Consider the following 21,038-nt stretch of genomic DNA (forward strand, 5'->3'; position numbering starts at 1 on the left):
TGGAATGTCGGCTCACATCCCTTATTTACCACTTTTAGATTATTTGTTGCCATCCAGTCTGTTAAAAGGAGTCCCCTTGAGTCTGAATTTCGCATACCCCACTGGGGTGACTTCGAATTAAAGTCTCCAGATACAATAACCATTTTATTTTCATTCTTAATTTTAACTTCTATATCTTGTAATATTTTATCTAGACAATCTATATCTTCATTACCAGAGGAATAGCAACTATAGATTGTGTATTTTGGTGTGGTAATGTAGCAAAACCCGGGTCCACTCCCTCTTTCCATTATGATGGTATGTTTTCCTGTCAGATATATTGCAGCGTTTAATTGACTATCATAAATCCAATCCCTTCTACCGCTTAAAGCAAGCTTATTTGGTTCACTGACTAGTAACATATCGGCTTTAATATGCTTGGCTGTAGCAAGCGCAAGATCTTGAGCTGCTTTACTTCTATTTGTATTTATTTGGAGTACTTTAATTTCTTAATATATGCTTTGTATCTCTTGTATATTACTGTCTCTCTCAGGGACACTCAACGTTTCTTTCGGCTTTCCAACTGGGCACTTTATTCCTCCCGTTTGGTGACCTTCTTTACTGCAAGTTATACAGAAAGCTTTATTTTTACAGACGGCTGCTTTGTGACCTTCACCTCCACATTTCATACAAAGGTGTTCTCTGCTAGGATTTGTACAGCTATCTTGTGTGTGACCTTTCTCCCAGCACTTAAAACATTTTAGGTTTTGAATCCTTTCTCTTACTTTACATCGGGTCCAACCTATTTTAATATTCCCTAACGCTATCAAGTTATCCGCTTGCTCTTCGTTTAACACCAAAGTTGCATTCTGCTTCCCACCATAAGCTGGCCTCAAGGATCGAACCTGAAAAGTTTCTGGATTTACTGTCAGGGTGTCATACACTGCATTTCGAATCTCCTCCTCTGTTGTAACCTCATCCAAACCTTTTAAGTGTATCGCTTTCTTGCTTTGTAGAAGAGAGGTTTTTGCTTCAGGGAGCTTCTCTTCAATTTCTTTTTGAAGCACTTTCATTTTGTCTGTGCCGTTTTTAACCATCAAAAGTACTTCACCTTTCTGAGTTTTTCGAACTTCTTTTAATTCTACTCCCAATTCATTAGGTTTAATTGCATTTTTGAGATTTGTTAGAATATCAGTATAGGATTTGTTCTCTATTTTAATAAGTAGAGCATCTTGTTTTGTTTTCTTTTTGTTGTATCTTTTTGTAGATATTTCACTGTCAATACGTTCCCTGGCTGATATTCTATTTGCAGTAACACTAGCATAGTTCGATTGTCTGTAGCGAATTATTTGAATTTCGGTGTTATTAAAGATGTATTCAATCATTCTTGAAAACATTACCCCTTGAATGTTCTGCAGATCTGGTACTGCAATCTTCTTTGTTCCCTTTTTTACGGCAATCATTTTAAGCTCTTTTACGCATTCAAATAATTTTGTATCCTCAGTTCTATCTTCAATATCTTTTCAATAAATAATAGGGTATAAAATATTTTTTGTGGTATAAACCATAGTTCCTGTTTTATCGGGAAAACCCAGGGTGTATAACATTTGAGCTACTTGAAATACTTCCTTTTCTTGTTTTTGGAGGCCGTTTGTTCCACCGAATCTCTTGATAGCATCATTTGTTTGCTTATCTATGGATTGGAAATTTATGTTGCAAGGAAGCACGATATCTATGTCATCTGGTGCATCCCAAATATGACCATGCGTAACTACATTGTTCGAGAAAACTTCTTCATCCCACATTTCTTCTGGTATTTTTTTAAAATCTTCATAGGAATTTCCTTGTAGTAAAGACCTCCTTAGTTTACCGCGATTCTTCAGCGCTGAACATTTTTTACATGTACTCTCCTCCTGAATTTTATGGAAATTGGCCAAGTCGCTTTCTTGTTTTTTAACTAATTTTCGGAGTCTCTGATTCTCTTCTACAAGAGAAGCGTTTTGAGTTCCTTCATTTTTTTCAATCCACCCAATCAGGTCGTTTTCCTTCAATATCTCTGCTCGTAAAGTCAGTCTACTCGCAATCTCTTTAATCTCCACTTTCGGTTTGTACATGTCTTTTATCAAATTGTCTAGTTTGTTGATATGTTTGTAAATATCCTGCAGCGCGCTCTTATATTTATTCAAATCATTTGTCTTTTTATTTTGATCGACGGCCCAATCTGCTCTTTTCCTCTTCATAGGTTGCATATCTTGAGTGTACTCTTGTGGTAGTGAAAAGGTTCTCATTCTCGGAGGTGTTCTTTGTAAAGATTCCCTTCTTGCAAAAGGATCGCCATCCTCAATTCCAGTAGTAATTTTACTCCACTCGGCCTGGTTTCCTACCGAAGTAAAGCCGCAGTCGTTGGCTGACGGACCAGGCGGGCCTGCTTTACCACCCATCTCCTGGACCGGCACTGGGGATCCGACCCCCTGTGCGGTAAGTTTTGTCTCTATAGGTTTCATTTACCATATATTGACTTGTTGCATCTCTCTTAGTATTACTTCTCCCCTTTGACCCTTTCGAATCTCTGGATCATTGAAGCAAATATGCCCCCCCACCACGACAAGGTGGAGATGCTTTGGGGGGGGTTACATAGATAGTTACATAGATAGTTACATAGATAGTTACATAGATAGTTACAGAGATAGTTACATAGATAGTTACATAGATAGTTACATAGATAGTTACATAGATAGTTACATAGATAGTTACATAGATAGTTACATAGATAGTTACATAGATAGTTACATACAAAGCAAGTTAAATAAAAGCTTATAAAAAGATTAAGGAAAGAGTATAATGCTATCCATGTATTCATGCATGGTAGACGGACAAAAGGCCATAGAGTGGGGATCCTTGACAGTTCTGTTTGACGATTCATTTGACACATTTGAATTTGATTTTAAATTTTGTGGATTTGTCTGTTTTTACTGAGCTTATTTTATGTTATTTATTATTTATTCTGTTACTGATACTTGTTTAAAGGTAGTAAATCTAGAATGAAATTGTAGCAGAACTTAAATTAACAGTGACACTATTGCGATTTATCGAAAAAGACTGTAAAATAGTTGGTTGTGTAGGGTGCGGTAGATTTCGGTCAAGACTCGAGGGAAATAATGGAATAACTTTTCGCTAGTAAGTGAGTATATACCGGGTGTTGCATCGTCGATCGGGACATAGGAAATCCCATGTAAATTTTAATGGGGTCAATTATTGGCTTCCCTAATTATTTTAGAGAATAATTCTATTTAGGTTTATTGAAGAGCACTAAAACCTACATTCAAAAGAATAACTTTAGATATTTTTGATTAGCCCGTTTACGAGTTATCGCCGATTCCTTTTTAATTATTTCTCCTGTCTTATGGCCCTGTATTTACTTATGAGCACCAGTCAAGGTAAAAGATAACTGTCAAATGAAGTTGTCATTTCAGAAATTTATCTATTTAGCGCTTTACTATTATTATTAAACTCATACCTACATCGAAAATATTAGCCATGAATTACACTACCGAAGAAAAAGTATTGATGATTAAATGGTATTATCAAGGAAATAGTTATCAAAAGGTGTCGGACATGTTTGCTGCTCTGTATTCGAATAGACCGATACCTGGAAAATCTACAATCGCAAGGAATATCCAGAGATTTGAGACCAAAGGTACCCTAATAAATAACTGCAGATGGGAGGCAGGAACAAAGAGAAGATGCAAGAAATGATACCGACTTGGAAGTTTTATTGTGCGTGGAAGAGAACGATGGAAAGATCAACACAAGGAAACTTGAGGATGAAATAGGAATAGATCACACTACAGCGTTTCGAATTTTGAAACGACATAAATACTATTCCTTCAAATATGAAAAGCACCAAGAGCTACGAGATGGGGACGAAATACGGCGGCAGGCGTTTTGTTTTGATATGATGGAAAGAGCAAACACGGATAGGGAATTTTTAAAAAACATATATTTCACTGACGACTGCACCTTTATCTTAAATAATGAACCCAGTGTTCAAAATTTATCGATATTGGAACAAAGAAAACCAACCCAGGTTTGTCGAAACAAGGATGCAATATCCACAGAAAGTAAATGTTTGGGCAGGGATATTTGGACACAATATTATCGGGCCATTATTTCTTACACGAAATTTAAATGCAGAATATTATATGGAACTACTCGAAAATCATATTTTACCTGCTTTACATGATGCCGCTAGGGAAAATCAGGAAGTTTGGTTCCAAATGGATGGCTGCCCGGCACATAGTACCCTGGCTGTTCAGGAATATTTAGACAATACTTTTAACGGAAACGTTATTGGCCTAAATCATACAGTAAATTGGCCAGCAAGGTCTCCTGATATTTCGCCAAATGATTTCTCTCTTTGGGGCCATTTAGGAAACAGGATATACAAGGATAAAAGATACCCAAATCTAGACGAGTTAAAAAATGCTATTTCTGCCGAATGCAATAGAATTTGAGTTTACCAAGTAGCGAATGTAAGAGTATTTTATGATCGCCTGGGTTATTGTCTAGCAGTCGATGGAGGAATATTTGAACATCTTCTTAAATCCTATAGTTCTAACAATTTAATAGTACCTAAATTAATAACTATGATCGCCTGGGTTATTGTCTAGCAGTCGATGGAGGAATATTTGAACATCTTAAATCCTAAAGTTCTAACAATTTAATAGTACCTAAATTAATAAGTTATTGAATATTGTAATAATACTATGATTAACCTTGTAATTGATTACTTTATTTTACTTTAATTCATATTAATTTGTATTTATAAATACATCTTTAAGATTTCCGATGTAGGAATGAGTTTTCAATAATAATAAAGCACTAAATAGGTAAATTTCTGAAATGACAACTTCATTTGACAATTATCTTTTACCTTGACTAGTGCTTATAAGTAAATACAGGGCCATAAGAAAGGAGAAATATTTAAAAAGAAATCGGCGATATATCGTAAATGAGCTAATTGACCCTATTAAAATTTACATGGGATTTCCTGTCCGACGATGCAACACCCGGTATACGTATATAGTATATATACGTGTATAGTAAACCCAGATCGATCATTTATGAAATTCACTTAAAATTAACTAATTATATATTTTTTCTTGCTTTTATGCTTTTATTTACTACATGTCAAAGAATTTAGATACGTCAATTTGACTTACCTGTGTCAGTAGCGTATCGGATGTTTGTGTTAATAAATAATTATTATAACTCATCTATTTTTATTAGAATTATAATAACTACAAACATGTATATACAACATAAAATAAAACAGCAAATTATTGAGTCTACCCTATATCATATTTTTAAACGTTTTGAATAAAATTAGAACGGCACTGATAAACCGGAATTTAAGTCGGCCATTTTAGGAACCCGTCGCGTTCGATCTAATATTTTTGAACTGCTCCTTCCTTAATATTTTTATTCAAAGGATATAAACAATTTAGATTTTGATAAAAACTGCCATTGACTATGAAAAATCAGGCCAAATATTATTATGTTAAATACAACTATTTATTTGTATGTCATAAGTTTATATTTTGAGATTAAATTTATTGTGAAAGTGATGCACAGTATGCCATTAAAGAGTATTAATTTTCTGTTACCATAACACAGTACTATTTAAGTTTTTAAGTGATTAAGAGGGGGTAGAAGTTAGAGATGAGCGAAAACTGCGATTGGGGGGGGGGGTCGATTTTTAAATCGCTGCGACTGTTACTTGCGATTGCGATTTTAATATTTAAATATTGTACTAGGCATTCTATTCAGAGTGTCATTTTCTATCGAACAAACTAAAAAAAACCGATGGTGCCATTTAAAAATAAAAAGTTGTAGTCATTTCCCTTGAAACAGAAAGTGATCGAAACGAATTGAATACGTCAATAAATCCTAATTTATGTCATATGCTTACATACGAAATCTCGCTTTTTATCAGAAAAAATAAAATGTTCTAGAGGCAAACCACTCTTCAGAAACACCCGGTATATTATTTATCTCGGCCCTAGAAAGGAAGACATTCTCTATAAATAGCACCACAAAATTACATTCGTAGCAAAATCGCAAATCGCAACTCATAAAAATTCAAACTCGCAGATAGAAGGTTATCACGGTTCTAGTTTACGAAGTCACAATCGAAACAAAATCGCAAATCGCGGCTATAGTAATATTGGTTGCGTAAATTGAAACTCGCAAATAGGAAAAATCGCAGTCGCTGTTTCCTATGAGAGCCAATCGCAGGTTGCGATCGCGATTTTAAAATCGCTGTGATTGAAGGTTCATTCCCACATCATTTGTTGCTCATCTCTAGTAGAAGTATCTATGTAGCTGGAACATTATGTTAATTATACACACTAGGGAATTTTTTTGATTTTCAGAATATTATGAATCCATCCGTCCAATGCCTTAAGAATCATGTTCTGCCTGGGTATGTGAATGTCAGGATAGAGAATTATGATAATATTTTGAAGCGCCCAGAAGCAGAAAGGAAAGGATTTGAGTATGTATTGAGAGAAAATATTAATCATAGGTTAATGGTTAATAATAATACTTACTTTGAATGTGGCAGACAATGATTCAGTATTAAAACTAAAATAATTTCGGACTTCCATTGTCTTTATTTATTTTGGTTACACAACGTTTCGGTCAGAAGTATCACTGACCGATATCAAGTGTGAACTACACTGAATCCTAAAACTACTGAGCTTATACAGGTTGTTAATTTGTTTATTACTCGCGGCAAGAGCTTTATGGTTGAAATATGGCAACCTCGGCCCGCTCGTCGATAGACGACGCGACGGGGCGAGTCGGCAGAAGAGCCTATAGTGCATGCGTTCTCAATAGGCAGTGTTGCCATTCTATTCCCCTATAAGTAATTGTCGAGTTAACAATCTGTATACTAGAGCTGAGCATTCACCCGCGAATTAGTTGGATGCAGTTAAGCATGAGGTTCTCCACTAAGAATGCCTGCATTGGAGCGTTTTATGAGTGGTTGCCATATTGTTGAAATTTCCATACTAGGATTGCTAAAGATTTTATTATTGTTAGAAATGAATACGGCCTCTTTAAATTTGCGCTTTTTCCAATGGTGTTCTTTGTGGACAACCCGGGCTTCCGACCATTTTATATTGTGGTGCTTGGACCACACATGATCTGCAATGCCCGACTTCATTGTTTCACCTCTTTGCGTATGTTTTTTATGTTCGTCAAGTCGCACATCTAGAGGACGTTTCGTCTCTCCAATATACGACTCACCGCACTCGCAAGGTACCTGGTAGATGCACTCTTTCTCTTGGTTTGATGATTCAGGTTTTGTTTTTGTTAGGACACTTCTTAGAGTAGTCCCAGACTTAAAAACTGTTTTAATTTTATATTGCTTAGCTATTCGCCTGATCTTCTCCGATGTTCCTTTCACATATGGAATCGTCAAGAGAGAGAGAGCATCCTCCTCAGGCTGGCGCACCAATGAGTCGGACCTGCAATTGGATATAATATTGTCCAGAGATTTTGCAGAGTAACCATTCTGAAGCAAATCGGTTTTAATATTATTTAGTTCAGAATTGAGATTCTTGGTCACTGCATATACTGATTGCTCTATGACATAGTGTTTTAATTATACCTCTTTTTGTTGCTTCAGAATGGTTCGACTGAGAATTTAAATATTGTCCTGTATGTGTTGGTTTTCTATATACAGAAGTGTGTGTTAATGGATCCATCGCCTCTACTTACAAGAACATCCAGAAACGGCAGACAGAAGTTTTTCTCTTTCTCAATCGTGAATCTGATTTATTCTGAGTTATTTCGTGAATTAATATGATTAAGAAAGGAATCCAACTGTCTATCGGTTCCGTTCCAGATTATAAAGATATCAACATATCGAAGCCATATTTTGGTTTGGCTACATCTGTCATATCCACACTTTGTAAATTAAAATAAACAAAAATTGTAAATATGAATTTTTCAAATGAAGAAAAGCGTGTAGTATTATTGTTTCAACTTTTCTTGGCCATACAGTTTCGAGGATACGTTGACCAGTGAACGTTACTTACGTTTTTTAGAGAACAGTTTTCAAGACATGTTAGAAAAGTTAAATTTAGTTACTCACGCATTAATAGAGTGCTTCCAACATTACCTTCATGACACACCATCCCCGACCCCACAATAAAAGAAATGTTAAAAATTATTTATATCATAATTATAAAGACTCAGGGATAGAAAGACGTGGACCAATTGCATGGGCCTCCTCGATTACCTGACCTATCCATTTTAGATTATGCAGTATGGCTAACAACAAGGTTTACAAAAGAACTAATGAATTAAGAGAGACACTCGAAGGGGCGGTACGGGAGAACTTTAATTAAGTCGACCGGTCGTTCTGTGAGAATAGCTAGAAATTCAGTTTTAAAAAGATGCATTTATGTACTCAAAACAATGGCGGATTTTTTGAACATTTTCTAAAATAAGTTAAGTGTACGTAGTGATATTATTTTTTTAAGTTTTATTTTGTGTAATGGAAATTGTAAAGAGCCGTTTAATAATATATTTTGTCTTTTTATAAGTTATAAATCATAACAAAATAAGAACACCATGCCAACTAAGTGAAATTAGTCAAGAAAGATAAGAATTGGCTATAACTCTGTAATTCATTGAAAAAACCACATTATAGTTTATATCGCTAAAAAGCTTAAAAATAGCGCTTTTTATGAAGTCATGGCCAACTATGGTTACCATTTAAAAAAAACATATGTTTGTGTCATACAGGGTGGCCCATCGAAAACGTTCCGCAAGGCATAACGGCCAGGATAATTTTTATTTTCAGAAAATTTAAAAACACGTCAATTTTGTTTGTGAGGGGGACAACTTTTATTATTAGAAATGAATACGGCCTCTTTTTATATTTGCGTTTTTTTTTCAATGGTCATCTGGTTCCTGTGGTGCTTGGATCCCACTTCATTGTTTCACCTCTTTGCTTATATTTTTTATGTTCATCATGTCGTACGTGTACAGATTTGAGTATGTATTGAGAGAAAATATTAATCATAGGTTAATGGTTAATAATAATACTTACTTTGAATGTGGCAGACAATGATTCAGTATTAAAACTAAAAGAATTTCGGACTTCCATTGTCTTTATTTATTTTGGTTACACAACGTTTCGGTCAGAAGTATCACTGACCGATATCAAGTGTGAACTACACTGAATCCTAAAACTACTGAGCTTATACAGGTTGTTAATTTGTTTATTACTCGCGGCAAGAGCTTTATGGTTGAAATATGGCAACCTCGGCCCGCTCGTCGATAGACGACGCGACGGGGCGAGTCGGCAGAAGAGCCTATAGTGCATGCGTTCTCAATAGACAGTGTTGCCATGCTATTCCCCAATAAGTAATTGTCGAGTTAACAATATGTATACTAGAGCTGAGCATTCACCCGCGAATTAGTTGGATGCAGTTAAGCATGAGGTTTTCCACTAAGAATGCCTGCATTGGAGCGTTTTATGAGTGGTTGCCATATTGTTGAAATTTCCATACTAGGATTGCTAAAGATTTTATTATTGTTAGAAATGAATACGGCCTCTTTTTAAATTTGCGTTTTTTTTCCACTGGTCATCTGGTTCCTGTGGTGCTTGGATCCCACTTCATTGTTTCACCTCTTTGCTTATATTTTTTATGTTCATCATGTCGTACGTGTAGAGGGTGTTTTGTCTCGCCGCACTTGCAAGGTACCTGGTAGATACACTCTTTGAGTGAGAGAGAGAGAAAGAGAGAGAGAGAGAAAGAGAGATAGAGAGAGTGAGAGAGTGTGTGTGTCTGTGAGAGAGAGTGTGTGTGTGTGTGTGTGAGAGAGAGAGAGAGAGAGAGAGAGAGAGAGAGAGAGAGAGTGTGTGTGTGTGTGTGTGTGTGAGAGAGAGAGAGAGAGGAGAGAGAGAAAGAGAGAGAGAGAGAGAGAGAGAGAGAGAGAGAGAGAGAGAGAGAGAGAGAGAGACGACACGTTGACCGACACGTTGTTGTGTAAGCAAAATAAATAAAGACAATGGGAGTCCGAAATTCCCCTTCTAGTTTTAAAATTAAACTATAATAGAGATTTCATGTATTTATAACTATTGTAGATACGTTTAGAATTGAAGCATGATGGTATTTAACGAAGATTTTATGCATAGAGATAGCATTTTGCAAACATCTGTATATTCTTGACTCTATTGCCGGGTCCAGCAAACCAAACCAAACCAAGCAGACAAAACAACGACAAGACAGAAACATTCATGTTTTACGACAAAACTGTGATAAATCCAATACATTTCTGCGACATTTTTGTCTCATTTTTGTTTTGTTTCAAAATTCGGAGACTTTCCCGACGGTGATGTCCCGTCTCGAGTCGGTAAAAATCAAAATGTCTATATTTTGTTCGTTTATTTTACGACAAGTTGTCGGCGCAATGTGGATGGCGTATGCTGCCAACAGTAGGAGACCAGTGAAATCGCACATGGTTAATAAAATTCATTCGCAACAACTAAACTTTTGACTTTGTTCTACTTTTGTCCTTGCGGTGTGGACAATTTGTCTCAAGTTTGTCTTGTCAGAGTTCCCCATTTTTTGTTGCAAGTTTGTCTTGTTTTTGTCTCAAAATCGTGTTTACTTGTTGTTGCCTTGGTCTGGACCCGGCATATGACGCGTAATTATTGTTAACTTGAACACTTTGTATAGTTTTAAAGCTTTTTTAAATTTCTTTTTATTTGATATTGTCCTTACAGAGATATTCGACGTTTTCTGGATCACGATAATTTTCTTTCGACAGAAAAAGTGCTCACATGGATGGAGAGTGTCGTATCATCGTCAATGGATAAATTTTTTAAATTAAATGGAAAACATTATATGGAATTAACCGGTCAGGATGACAAAGTTCTTGTTTATGTAAGTAATGTTAGATTGTTATTATTGAAACGATATTAAACAATATTAAAAAACGATATTACAAAAAAGTATATATTGTACAGGTTGTTCCATTTTTTTGCGTTTTGAGTATCTATAGCTACAAAGATGCGGTTTTCACATTACTGATTCCTTTTTTATGAAACTAAAGATGCTATACACAGACTTGCCCTAGCCCAGTTCCAGAAATACAGGCTGAAACTGAAAATATTGCATTTTTCGACACATCTCGGTTATCTTATAACTTATCGAAAAGATGAAAACTTAGTCCCATAGATTTTTTCACGTTGAATTCGGTGGCTTAAGTAGATTTTTACTGTGTGCTCTCATTCTTGTAATATGATCCATACTTACTATATTACAATTTATCCATACACAGGGTGCAATGATTTAAATCATGGATTTTTTTATTTCAGTTATGGATTTAAATAAAAAAATCAACATACATAGATAAAGGAAACAAGTTTAGATTGGAATGCTCGGCTCGACTAATTGTTTTGGAGAGCATATGTTGTAGGGCGCTGCTATAGCGTTTGCTAAGAACAAGTCAGAAGTCAGAATCTTCAAAAATAATAAAATCTTTCAAAATTTAAATCGTCCTCATTGAAAAATTCACAGTCCTTTACAAAGATGCAACCGGGGGGCATTGAAAATGATGAATAAAAACGTAAAAATATGAATAGTGTTAATATGAGTGTATTACATACATATGTTTAAATAACGAACTTAACAAAAAACAACAGATTTAAAGATTCACTGAAAAAGTAGTAATCTTAAAATTAAATAAAACATTATCAATAATAATTATGCGATCGCACCTATCCGTAAAACAAGCAAGCAAAAAAAAAAAAGAATTCTTACGGAAAGTTACACTTTACGATATAATTTTTTTAACTGTTAAAGGCAAACCCCATTTAAACACAAAACTTTTAATACCTACTACTGTATCTAAAAGACTTTTTTTTAATTACTAAATTCTTAGCCACGCTTCTGTTTTTCTTGGCTGTTGTGCGTCACGTCACAGATTAACAGGCCCACGTTTGCACCACAAGGCGATGCTGCAGACCACTAGGTAGACCGGTCGTAGAAATTTATGTTATACAACTTGTAGTCAATCTACACAAATATTATCAAAAACTTTTTTTCTTTTAAAATGTGTTCAGATTTTGTAAAAAGTATAAGTCAAAATCGCAAACCTTAAATTTGATATGAGTTTCTTAGTTTTTAACTAATATAGTGGCGAATTACAAAAATTCCTTTTCAATGAAAATTAATGAGTTAAATAAAATAATTTAGTAAATTACTAGCTTTTTCTAGCGACTACGTTCGCGGTACACCTCGAATCGTTCATGCATTGATTTAAATGATTTTTTACTTCTTTATAGAGAGCTAGTGAGCATATAGATGTTTTTTATTTTTCATCTTTTTTTATTTATTAAGAGCACTAATACTCTCTTTATAGGTTATTTTTTATTCTTTATAGGATAATTGAGGAAGATATATTTCGTTATGATGTCACTAAATAAACCCTTGTATAAAAATTTATACTGTCTGGTTTATAATGTTATAATATTGCATTTTCGTACAGCAAACTTTCATTCCCTATTCTACTCCCTAAGGGTATAAATTTCATAAATTCGCTTTACCTTTGTGCCCATTTTTATGTGTATAATCCAGAGGTCACCAAGTTTTATATAAATTTTTACTAACTTTACCCATTTGGTTGATGAATTTAAAAAAATTCTTCTAATTCTTTTTGTAGGATTTCATTCTTCTAGACCAAATAGTAAGGAATTTTCTTACAACAAACTGTTCCGAGATAATTTTACTCTCTAAGAGGATGAATTTCCTAAAATCGCTTTGTGTAGCTAATTCACTAATGTCGTTTAAACGAACCTTTGTGCTAATATTTATGTATGTAAAGCTGGCGGCATGAACTTACTCTAAAATATCTAAAAACGTAATATATAATCTAACTGACACACCACTGACAAAGACAAATAATTTATATCTGGAGGTATTGTGTGTAGGTGTTTTTCAGGCATGTTTTAGTATTTAGTCGTTTTACACAAAGAAATAGCCATTAAGCACTATAAAAATACTTCATAACAAATCTACACATATATACCTTTCATTTAAAGAAAGAATCATCAAGATTGGCAAAGCGGTTTCGGCGGGATGGATGCAACAAAAAAACCCTTTGAGCTTTTATATATGTATGGATTAATTATTTTTCCAACATATTTTACTTTGCAAATTTTTATAAATATTCAGACTCGCTAATATCGTACTCCACCGTGTCCAGCCTGTTTAGCCAAACGTAGGCCGATTCCTCTTCGGCGGCGTCGTGACCCTGGCCGAAGGAAGAGTCTTGAAGACGCTCATCCGCGCATAGGAATAAGTTGACTGCGTAGCGTATTGCGTATTAATCGATTCTGAAACTTTCTATCTCGTGTATAACATGTTACGCAAGTTTATTATTTTAATCTCGATTTTAATAGATAAATGTATGAAATGTCACCTGAATATCTTCCGCCATGACATGTTTTTACTTTTTTGTTATGGTAAAGTGATTTGTATAAACTTTATTCAATAACGTATATTTTCCTCTCCTAACGTATATTTTGTGATTTTTTAATTTTAAGCGAAAATTAAGTATAACATTTTAGGAAAATGAAACACTGTAATATTTAAAAGAATAAGAAGAAATTAGTCTTATTTTGAAAGGAAAATATAGAAAAAACTCTTTCTATAGAAAAAGTCTTTATACTAACCAGAATCCGGTGACATATACGCGGTCTCACCGGAAACATTACTTATTACTTCGCATAACTTGAAGAATATCTACTTTTAATAATGAACACTTCAGAAATACACCAGTAAAAACATTTATTATTTGAGATTAAAACTCGAATTAAATTATAACTATTAGTTACCTATGTTGTTATAGCTTTTATAGGCCTGTTTAACGACTTAATAAGTTACCTAGCGAAAAAATCTGTGCGCGTACCTACCACTATTGTTATAGGTTAATTCGTTAAAGAAATATGTTACACAAGTTAAAAACTTCTAGTCTATTTTATTTTATGTACAAATATATTATTAAATTTTAAGCATTAAGTAATAAAACACTTTGTGGGGCCCTCTTATATCGTAAGAGGTTACGAAATATACTCCTGGTTACACCCCTTACAGAAAACAGTGTAAGGGGTGTAAATAAATTGTATAATCACTGTTTTTTATAATAAAAACTATAAAACATTTCTTATTTGTGAGATTAAAAAAAACAAAACAATGCATTGGTTAAAATAAGTACATTCAATACATATGTATGTGTTATAACATAATATAGCCATTACTATTATACTATTATTATTAAAATAATATGTGTAACATATTTCTTTAACGAATTAACCTGTAACAGACATTTATATGCCCAGTATATTTTTGTTTAACAAACCAATCAGGAAAAATCCAAAACCTACCGTTATAGGAGGTATAAAATGATTAAACTTATATAATGACAACTACTTATCGGATAACAAATTAGTTACTACTGTCAGCTAGTTCAGCTACTGTCTAGGTAGAATATACCTAGAGTACCTACACCTACCTATGATGTAGGTAGATTAAAGCTTATTTTGACGTTACCTCTCACTTCGGTGTCACAAGCTGAATTTTTCAGGGATGGAAGTACAGTACATGATATGGGGACCCTTATTCCGAAAGTAGTACAAAATTAGACCGGGTAAAGGGCACTATCATCAAAAATCGATATATTAATACCACCGTATAGAGAAAACAAATACTTATTTTTTGATCCAGTACACAATAAAGTCTTCGTAGGGAGTAATTTTTATAATTATTTACGAAAAAACATTTCCATTAGCGCTTATGACCAAAAAAACTTTAAACATGAATAATCATTTCAATCATGCGAAAATTTGGTTTAAAATAGATTTTTTTAATATAACTTTCATTTAACGAAAAACGAAGGCCTAAATGAAAAAAAGAAACAATTTAAAAGTTTCGCTTATGTCTTGACAAGGTATCAAAGCAAACCCCATATTTTTTGCTTTTAAACTAATAAAGATATATCAATAAACAATTAGCGATGTAATGGTTTTTGCGCGCGCCGGCCGACTGCCGCCGCTGCGCCGAAATTTCCTATACCCTTGTATATATGACGTCATGGTTTGGCAAATGTAGCATTTTAATTCGATTTGGGCTCCCTTATATAGGATAACAGAAACATTTTCAATGTTAAAAATATCGAAAAATGTTTAAAGCGTCCATTTTCAAAGTAATTATTTACTATATTGTGAGTTTAATTTAAATGTTATTTACTCAAACCCGCGATAATTATTGTGAAAAAGTGGCATTAAAAACTTAAAAAGCTGTGTAAATTGTGAATTGCAAAAACCATCGTGGATCGTGGCATAACGTCGGTTTCCAATGTCTCATAGGTATTCATACATGTCCTTATATAAAATAAAGTTTCTTATATGCAGCAAACTGTATTTTTTAAAAAATTGAAAGAAAATGATAATAAATGGGAATAAATTATATTTGGCGACATAATTCCGGAAAAAGCCCAACCGCTCCGAAATTATCAAAAGCTTTAGAGAGCGACCATTGCAAGAATAGCGTCAAATAGTATTTACATTGTTCGTATGGGCACTTTCCAATCTAAACTTCTTTCTTTTATCTATGGCATGACCTTTTGCAGAAACTTCATCTACACATTTTTCCTCATATACATCCAACTATCTTGAACTCACGGTATATCAATCCTTTTACTGACATTGTAGATGACTATGGTTAAAGGGAGTCCAGCGTTTACTTTAGAACTCGCTATTGGGGACCCTAATAGCGAGAAAATTTGTGTGGATCTAGTACCCTCGTTCCAGTTTGAGAAAAAAGATTGGCCTGTTGGTTACAGACCGAATAATTCACGAAAATTTGTAAGAAACTTGTTTGTAACTGTTCATTCCATCACTCTATTCTTTTTTTTAACTTTTAGGATAAATTTCTGGTTGTACCGAAGAAACCAAAGAAATACGAAGGTTTATTTGACGTAAATCGGTATTGGAGGCTGTCTTTTCAGGAACAAGAACGTGATATGATAAGCGGGATACATTTAAGAAGCATGAAGCCTTCATTAAAGCTATTGAAGGTGGGTATGTTTTGGCGCATGTTTTTACGTCACGTGGTTTATACGGTAATCGCAAAACATTTTCCGATGCACATCATCAATCATATCCAAATTGACACTAAAGCCTATAAACCAGTGGCGGCTCGTCAGGGTAGTCCTCTAAGGCCGCGCCTCACCTTTAAAATGAAGGAACGATTTATTTTTTGTATCTAGTTTTTATTTAATCCCAGTATAACTTATTACAATTCTACAACACATTCAACATAAAAAAATAAATATATATAAATAAAACTAAAAAATATATATTTTATAAATAGATCCAGGTCTAGGCACAACATAAGCCGCGTAAACCCAGCCAAAAAGAACGCGACTCAACAGAAGCACACAGAGGCGAAACAATTCTAGCTTGGAAAGGTCGAATTGCCTACCTATTAACAGCGACGATTTAAGATCATGTGACGGGGGTGACGCGACGGCCGACGACGGGGTACGCATTCTCAATAGCAAGGTTGAGGCGTGGTTGAGGCGCGATATTTGGCGCTTGGGTGTGTTTTTATTGGTAGTTTAAATCACCTGACTATTGAAAAATGCCACGAAGTCTCGATCTCGTATGCATGACTCAGGAAGTTAAAGTGCCGGTTGCTGGCCGGTTGTAGTGAGAACAGCGTGGGTGAATTAATTAGCGTATATTTTTGTTTTTATTTAGACATTTAGGGCGAGAATTATTTAGATTGTTTGTGTTTATAAATTTAAATTATTTGATGGCTATTAGATACAGCATTTTTAACTTGATCACACACAGGGTAAGGTGGAATTTTAGCACTTTTTAAAATTCAACGCAACAAATATTGTTGAAATTTAAAGGTTAGACGTTATTTTATTTATTTTAAAGTACAGAAGAGGAGTTGGATTTTAGTGTTTTCTTTAAAATAAATCCTATTTATAACGTTATTCTTTCTATACATGAAACTTCTTTTCTAAGACAAAATGAAACTGAAAAAAGACAAATAAATTAAATATTAAGGGGTGAAAAAATTTCGCAATGATTTAACGATAAGAGGCAAGGTAGACAACAGGTATTTAAAACCTTTTTTAAATATAATTTAAAAATATTTTTGCGTACCACACCTAATAGGTTTGGTACCATTAAAAAGACGCGTCGCAGAATAATACTTCAAAGGTGAGAAAATTTATTCGTATTTAAACAAAATTATTAACCTTATGTAGCCTCACCTTCCTATATACTCACGAGCCGCCACTGCTATAAACCTGACTAAATGAAATTTTATCAAAAACGATGTATTGTATAATTTAAGATACCGTGCAGATCTTCATTTTACTTCATAGAGCAATTGATTGTAACAGATATTTTATTTAGATTAAAGCTGTACAAATTAGTTTAAAGCGATTTTTATTTTTGGTCACATTGCGCTGCGATCAGCAAGGTTGTCGTTTATTATTTGACAATTATCAGAAGATTTGACAATTATCAATTTCAATTAATGTCAGTCATATTTTGTATAATATCGTGTTGTTGTTGAATCTTCGGGAATAATTCTCGTTTTTGCCGATTTCGATAGTCTTTTTTAAAAAAGTGTACTTTTAAGCACAAACAGTTCTTTTAAGAACTAAATTTTTGAGTTTTTTTATTGTATTTCTTGAAATTGTGTGTCAAAAATATGCCGAAGCATTTAAACAGTCAAGCAAAGAGTTTGTAGCTTTCCTCATAAACTATTTTGAAAGAGAACCAGTGGCGGATACAGAGGGGGGGCCCATGGGGCCCGGGCCCCTCCTATAACCTGTAAATTGTGTTTAATATTAGGCTTTTAGGCGCCCCAAAAAGCATATTCTACATTACTTTTTATTTTGGGCCCCCCTAAAATAAATTCCTGTATCCGCCCCTGAAGAGAACGTAACAATAAAGGTCCCTTATTACCTTTCACTGCAGTCAGAGAAGTAAATTTGATTGGTACGCACATTATACCATTTTCAAAGTTATTTACACTTATTTCTATTTTTAGCAAGTAGCTGCTGCCTTAAATTTAAATATTGCTACTGTGAGTGTTAGTGATTACTGTTTATAAATAAATTAATTACTAAAATATTAATTATTAAATTAAAAATAAAACGTAAAAATCTTTAAAAAATTATATATGTAATAAATATATTGAAAATTGAAATATTCACAACCAAATTGGGAAAATTTGGAATTAAGATTCATCTCATAAATCCATCACAATCTGGCAGCGCTGTCGCCATCGATTGTCACTCAAAGTTGATCATGTGCATCGGAAATTGTTTTGCGATTATTTTATTTCTCTCTTTAGTGGATCTGTCATTAAATGTATATGTTACGGTTAAGGTCCGATGTTTAGTTATAGGGAGTTTTCGTTGCTTACAAATTGCAATTCCGGTTAACGCTAATTGACAACTTTGACATTTCAATTTCGATTATCGTATATCGTAACCGCTAGCTGCCGATATTTTACGGACGTTAGCCAAAGCCGTTAACATAGCGGTACGCATGCGCACTAGCGCAGTAGAAACACAACATTGAAAATACAGATCTAACCTAACCTCATTCTATTTGTTTATGTTTTGATTATTTATTTTATCTGTGTTAAACTCGTTGGGAATTCTTAGTGCTTCAACTAATCGAGGAATGTCTTTTTTTTCAAAGCGGAAGTTAGCTTTGCACTCTTGGTCAGATAATATTTCTAGGTTGAACTCCCCATAAAGTTCTGCTCGATATTCGATGTTGTTTTCAAACCCTTCCAACAGCATAGCATCCTCCAAATCCGATTCATCACTAGAGTCCAATAAAATTAAATTGTCCATCCTATATAGCGATACCCAATAAAGTCATATAAAGCACTTTCAAATCAAACAACAATACAAAAACCAAAAATCAAAACACTACGCTACGGGCTGTGCTCAGCTGTCAGTTTTCGGTTATCGTATCGTATGTCGGCTCCGAACCGATGAAGCGAAAGTCCGAAAACTGTTTTTTTATCTGTCAAAATAGCGGTTATGGTTACGTATCTGTTAACCGTACCGTTGAATTTTTTTAAAGCAACGAAAACTCCCTAATGTCCACATTACCCGGTTAATCTCGAGAATAACACACAACAAAACCACCAAAAACATAACCTAACCCAAACATTAACATGTTAATGTCGACATTAACCGGACATCGGACTTTAACCGTACCATATATTTCAAGAACACCATATTCTTTTTCAAGATGTCCATTAGGGTGCGCCAAAAAAATCAATGTTTTTTTTTGTAGTTACAGTGAAAATATCGTTCAGGATGATGAAAAAAAATTCTGGTAAAGTTTGAGTTCTTTGGATTAATATTAAGAGGTGTCTCATCGGGATTCTCAATTTCCTATTTAAATAACACGGGGAAACATTTTTTTGATTTTGGAATTTTACTGCGTCCTAACAAATCAGTGTTTTGTAAAAATCAATACATATTCTTATAGGAAATTGAACGGTCTCCAAAAAAGGTCTGATATAAATTTTCATGTAATCGACTCGTTTGAAAGTTATTGAAAGTTAAAGTTCAACTTCAAATCGTATTTGATAACTTCCACATTTTTATAAAATATCATATTTTTTTCACGAAATAATGGCTCAAAAACATAAAATATTATATTTTAAAATAATTAATAATAAAATATAAAAAATTGTGGAAGTTATCATATATTTATCCAAAAAAATCCTTTATGGCCACTGCACTGCAAGAAAAATCTGCAAAATAAAATAGTTATTTTTTGTAAACACTTCTGCGTTAAATCTAAACGGACGCTGCTTGTCAGAAGTTGTGTTTACAGTTATAAAAAATTGCCTAACAAAGAAAAAAAATGCTTAACGTTTCGGAAAGTTTTCTCTTTCCGTCGTCGGCAGCAAAAAAATATAAAGAATAAAGAAAAAAAACTATTTAAAATATTTAAATTGAACTATTCGACAACACTTTACTTTTTAAAACAAATACGTCTACAAGAAACCGTTGACGTTCTGTTAAAATGACATTATATTAAGTTAAACTTCAAAATTAACAATTACCACCTGATAACAATTGCTTAATAAGGTAACACCAAAAAGCCCAAACTTTCTCTATGGTTATTTTCAAATTTTACGTATGTTATGTTTATTTATGTGATGTTCTTTAAAATCAAAGAAGCGATTGCCATACATTACTAACATCTACAGATGCATGAGCAATACATTTATTTTTATTAGATTGAATTAAAAAAGCCTCTTTTATTTTTCTTTTAGAGGCTATCGCTTCTTTCATTATAATTTTGGCGTTATTAAAATTTATTCTGTGCCCTGTGTCCCATGAATGCTGACAAATCTTAGATTTGTGAAAATCTCCCTTTCTTAAATAATCTTTATGTTCTTTAATTCTAACATTTAATGGTCTAGATGTTTCACCAATCTAAAATTTATCGCATTCACAGGGTATTTGGTATATTACATTTTTTGTTTGTTGTTCTGTATTCATTGGTTTAGTATGTGATAAAATGGATCTAAGTGTATTTTGTATTTTGAAAGATGTTCGTATGTTATATTGTTTTCCTACCCTTCTTATTTTTTCCGAAACGCCTCGTATGTATGGAATTGTAAGTTGCATATATTGTGTATTGTTATCATTGTGTCTATGATTTGGGGTTTGTATTTCGTTTAATGTTTTGTCAATAAAATATGGTGGATAGTCGTTTTTTATTAATGTATTTTTTATGTGGTTTATATCTCTGTTTAGTGAAATGTCGACTGTACATATTATTTTTGCCCTATCATATAAACTTTTTATAACACCTTTTTTTACACTTATACTGCGATTAGATGTGAAATTTAAGTATCTATCTGTGTTTGTGAAAGAAGCGATAGCCTCTAAAAGAAAAATAAAAG

At 33.6% G+C, this 21,038-nt stretch overlaps 1 protein-coding gene across 5 annotated transcripts in view; it reads left to right on the forward strand.

Moving 5' to 3' along the window:
• LOC115877880 (cyclic GMP-AMP synthase-like) overlaps positions 1–21,038 on the forward strand; it is a 139,906-nt gene that overhangs the window by 100,302 nt on the left and 18,566 nt on the right. For all 5 annotated transcript variants that reach the window (XM_030894230.1, XM_030894234.1, XM_030894233.1 and 2 more), the window contains 4 exons: positions 6,414–6,535; positions 10,787–10,946; positions 15,776–15,928; positions 15,988–16,140. In XM_030894230.1, the coding sequence (XP_030750090.1) occupies positions 6,414–6,535; positions 10,787–10,946; positions 15,776–15,928; positions 15,988–16,140 (588 nt within the window). The remainder of the gene's footprint in view (positions 1–6,413; positions 6,536–10,786; positions 10,947–15,775; positions 15,929–15,987; positions 16,141–21,038) is intronic.

This window comes from Sitophilus oryzae, unplaced genomic scaffold (assembly GCF_002938485.1).
Source record: "Sitophilus oryzae breed Bouriz unplaced genomic scaffold, Soryzae_2.0 scaffold_1499_pilon_pilon, whole genome shotgun sequence".
In the NCBI taxonomy this organism is placed as follows: Eukaryota; Metazoa; Arthropoda; class Insecta; order Coleoptera; family Curculionidae; genus Sitophilus; species Sitophilus oryzae.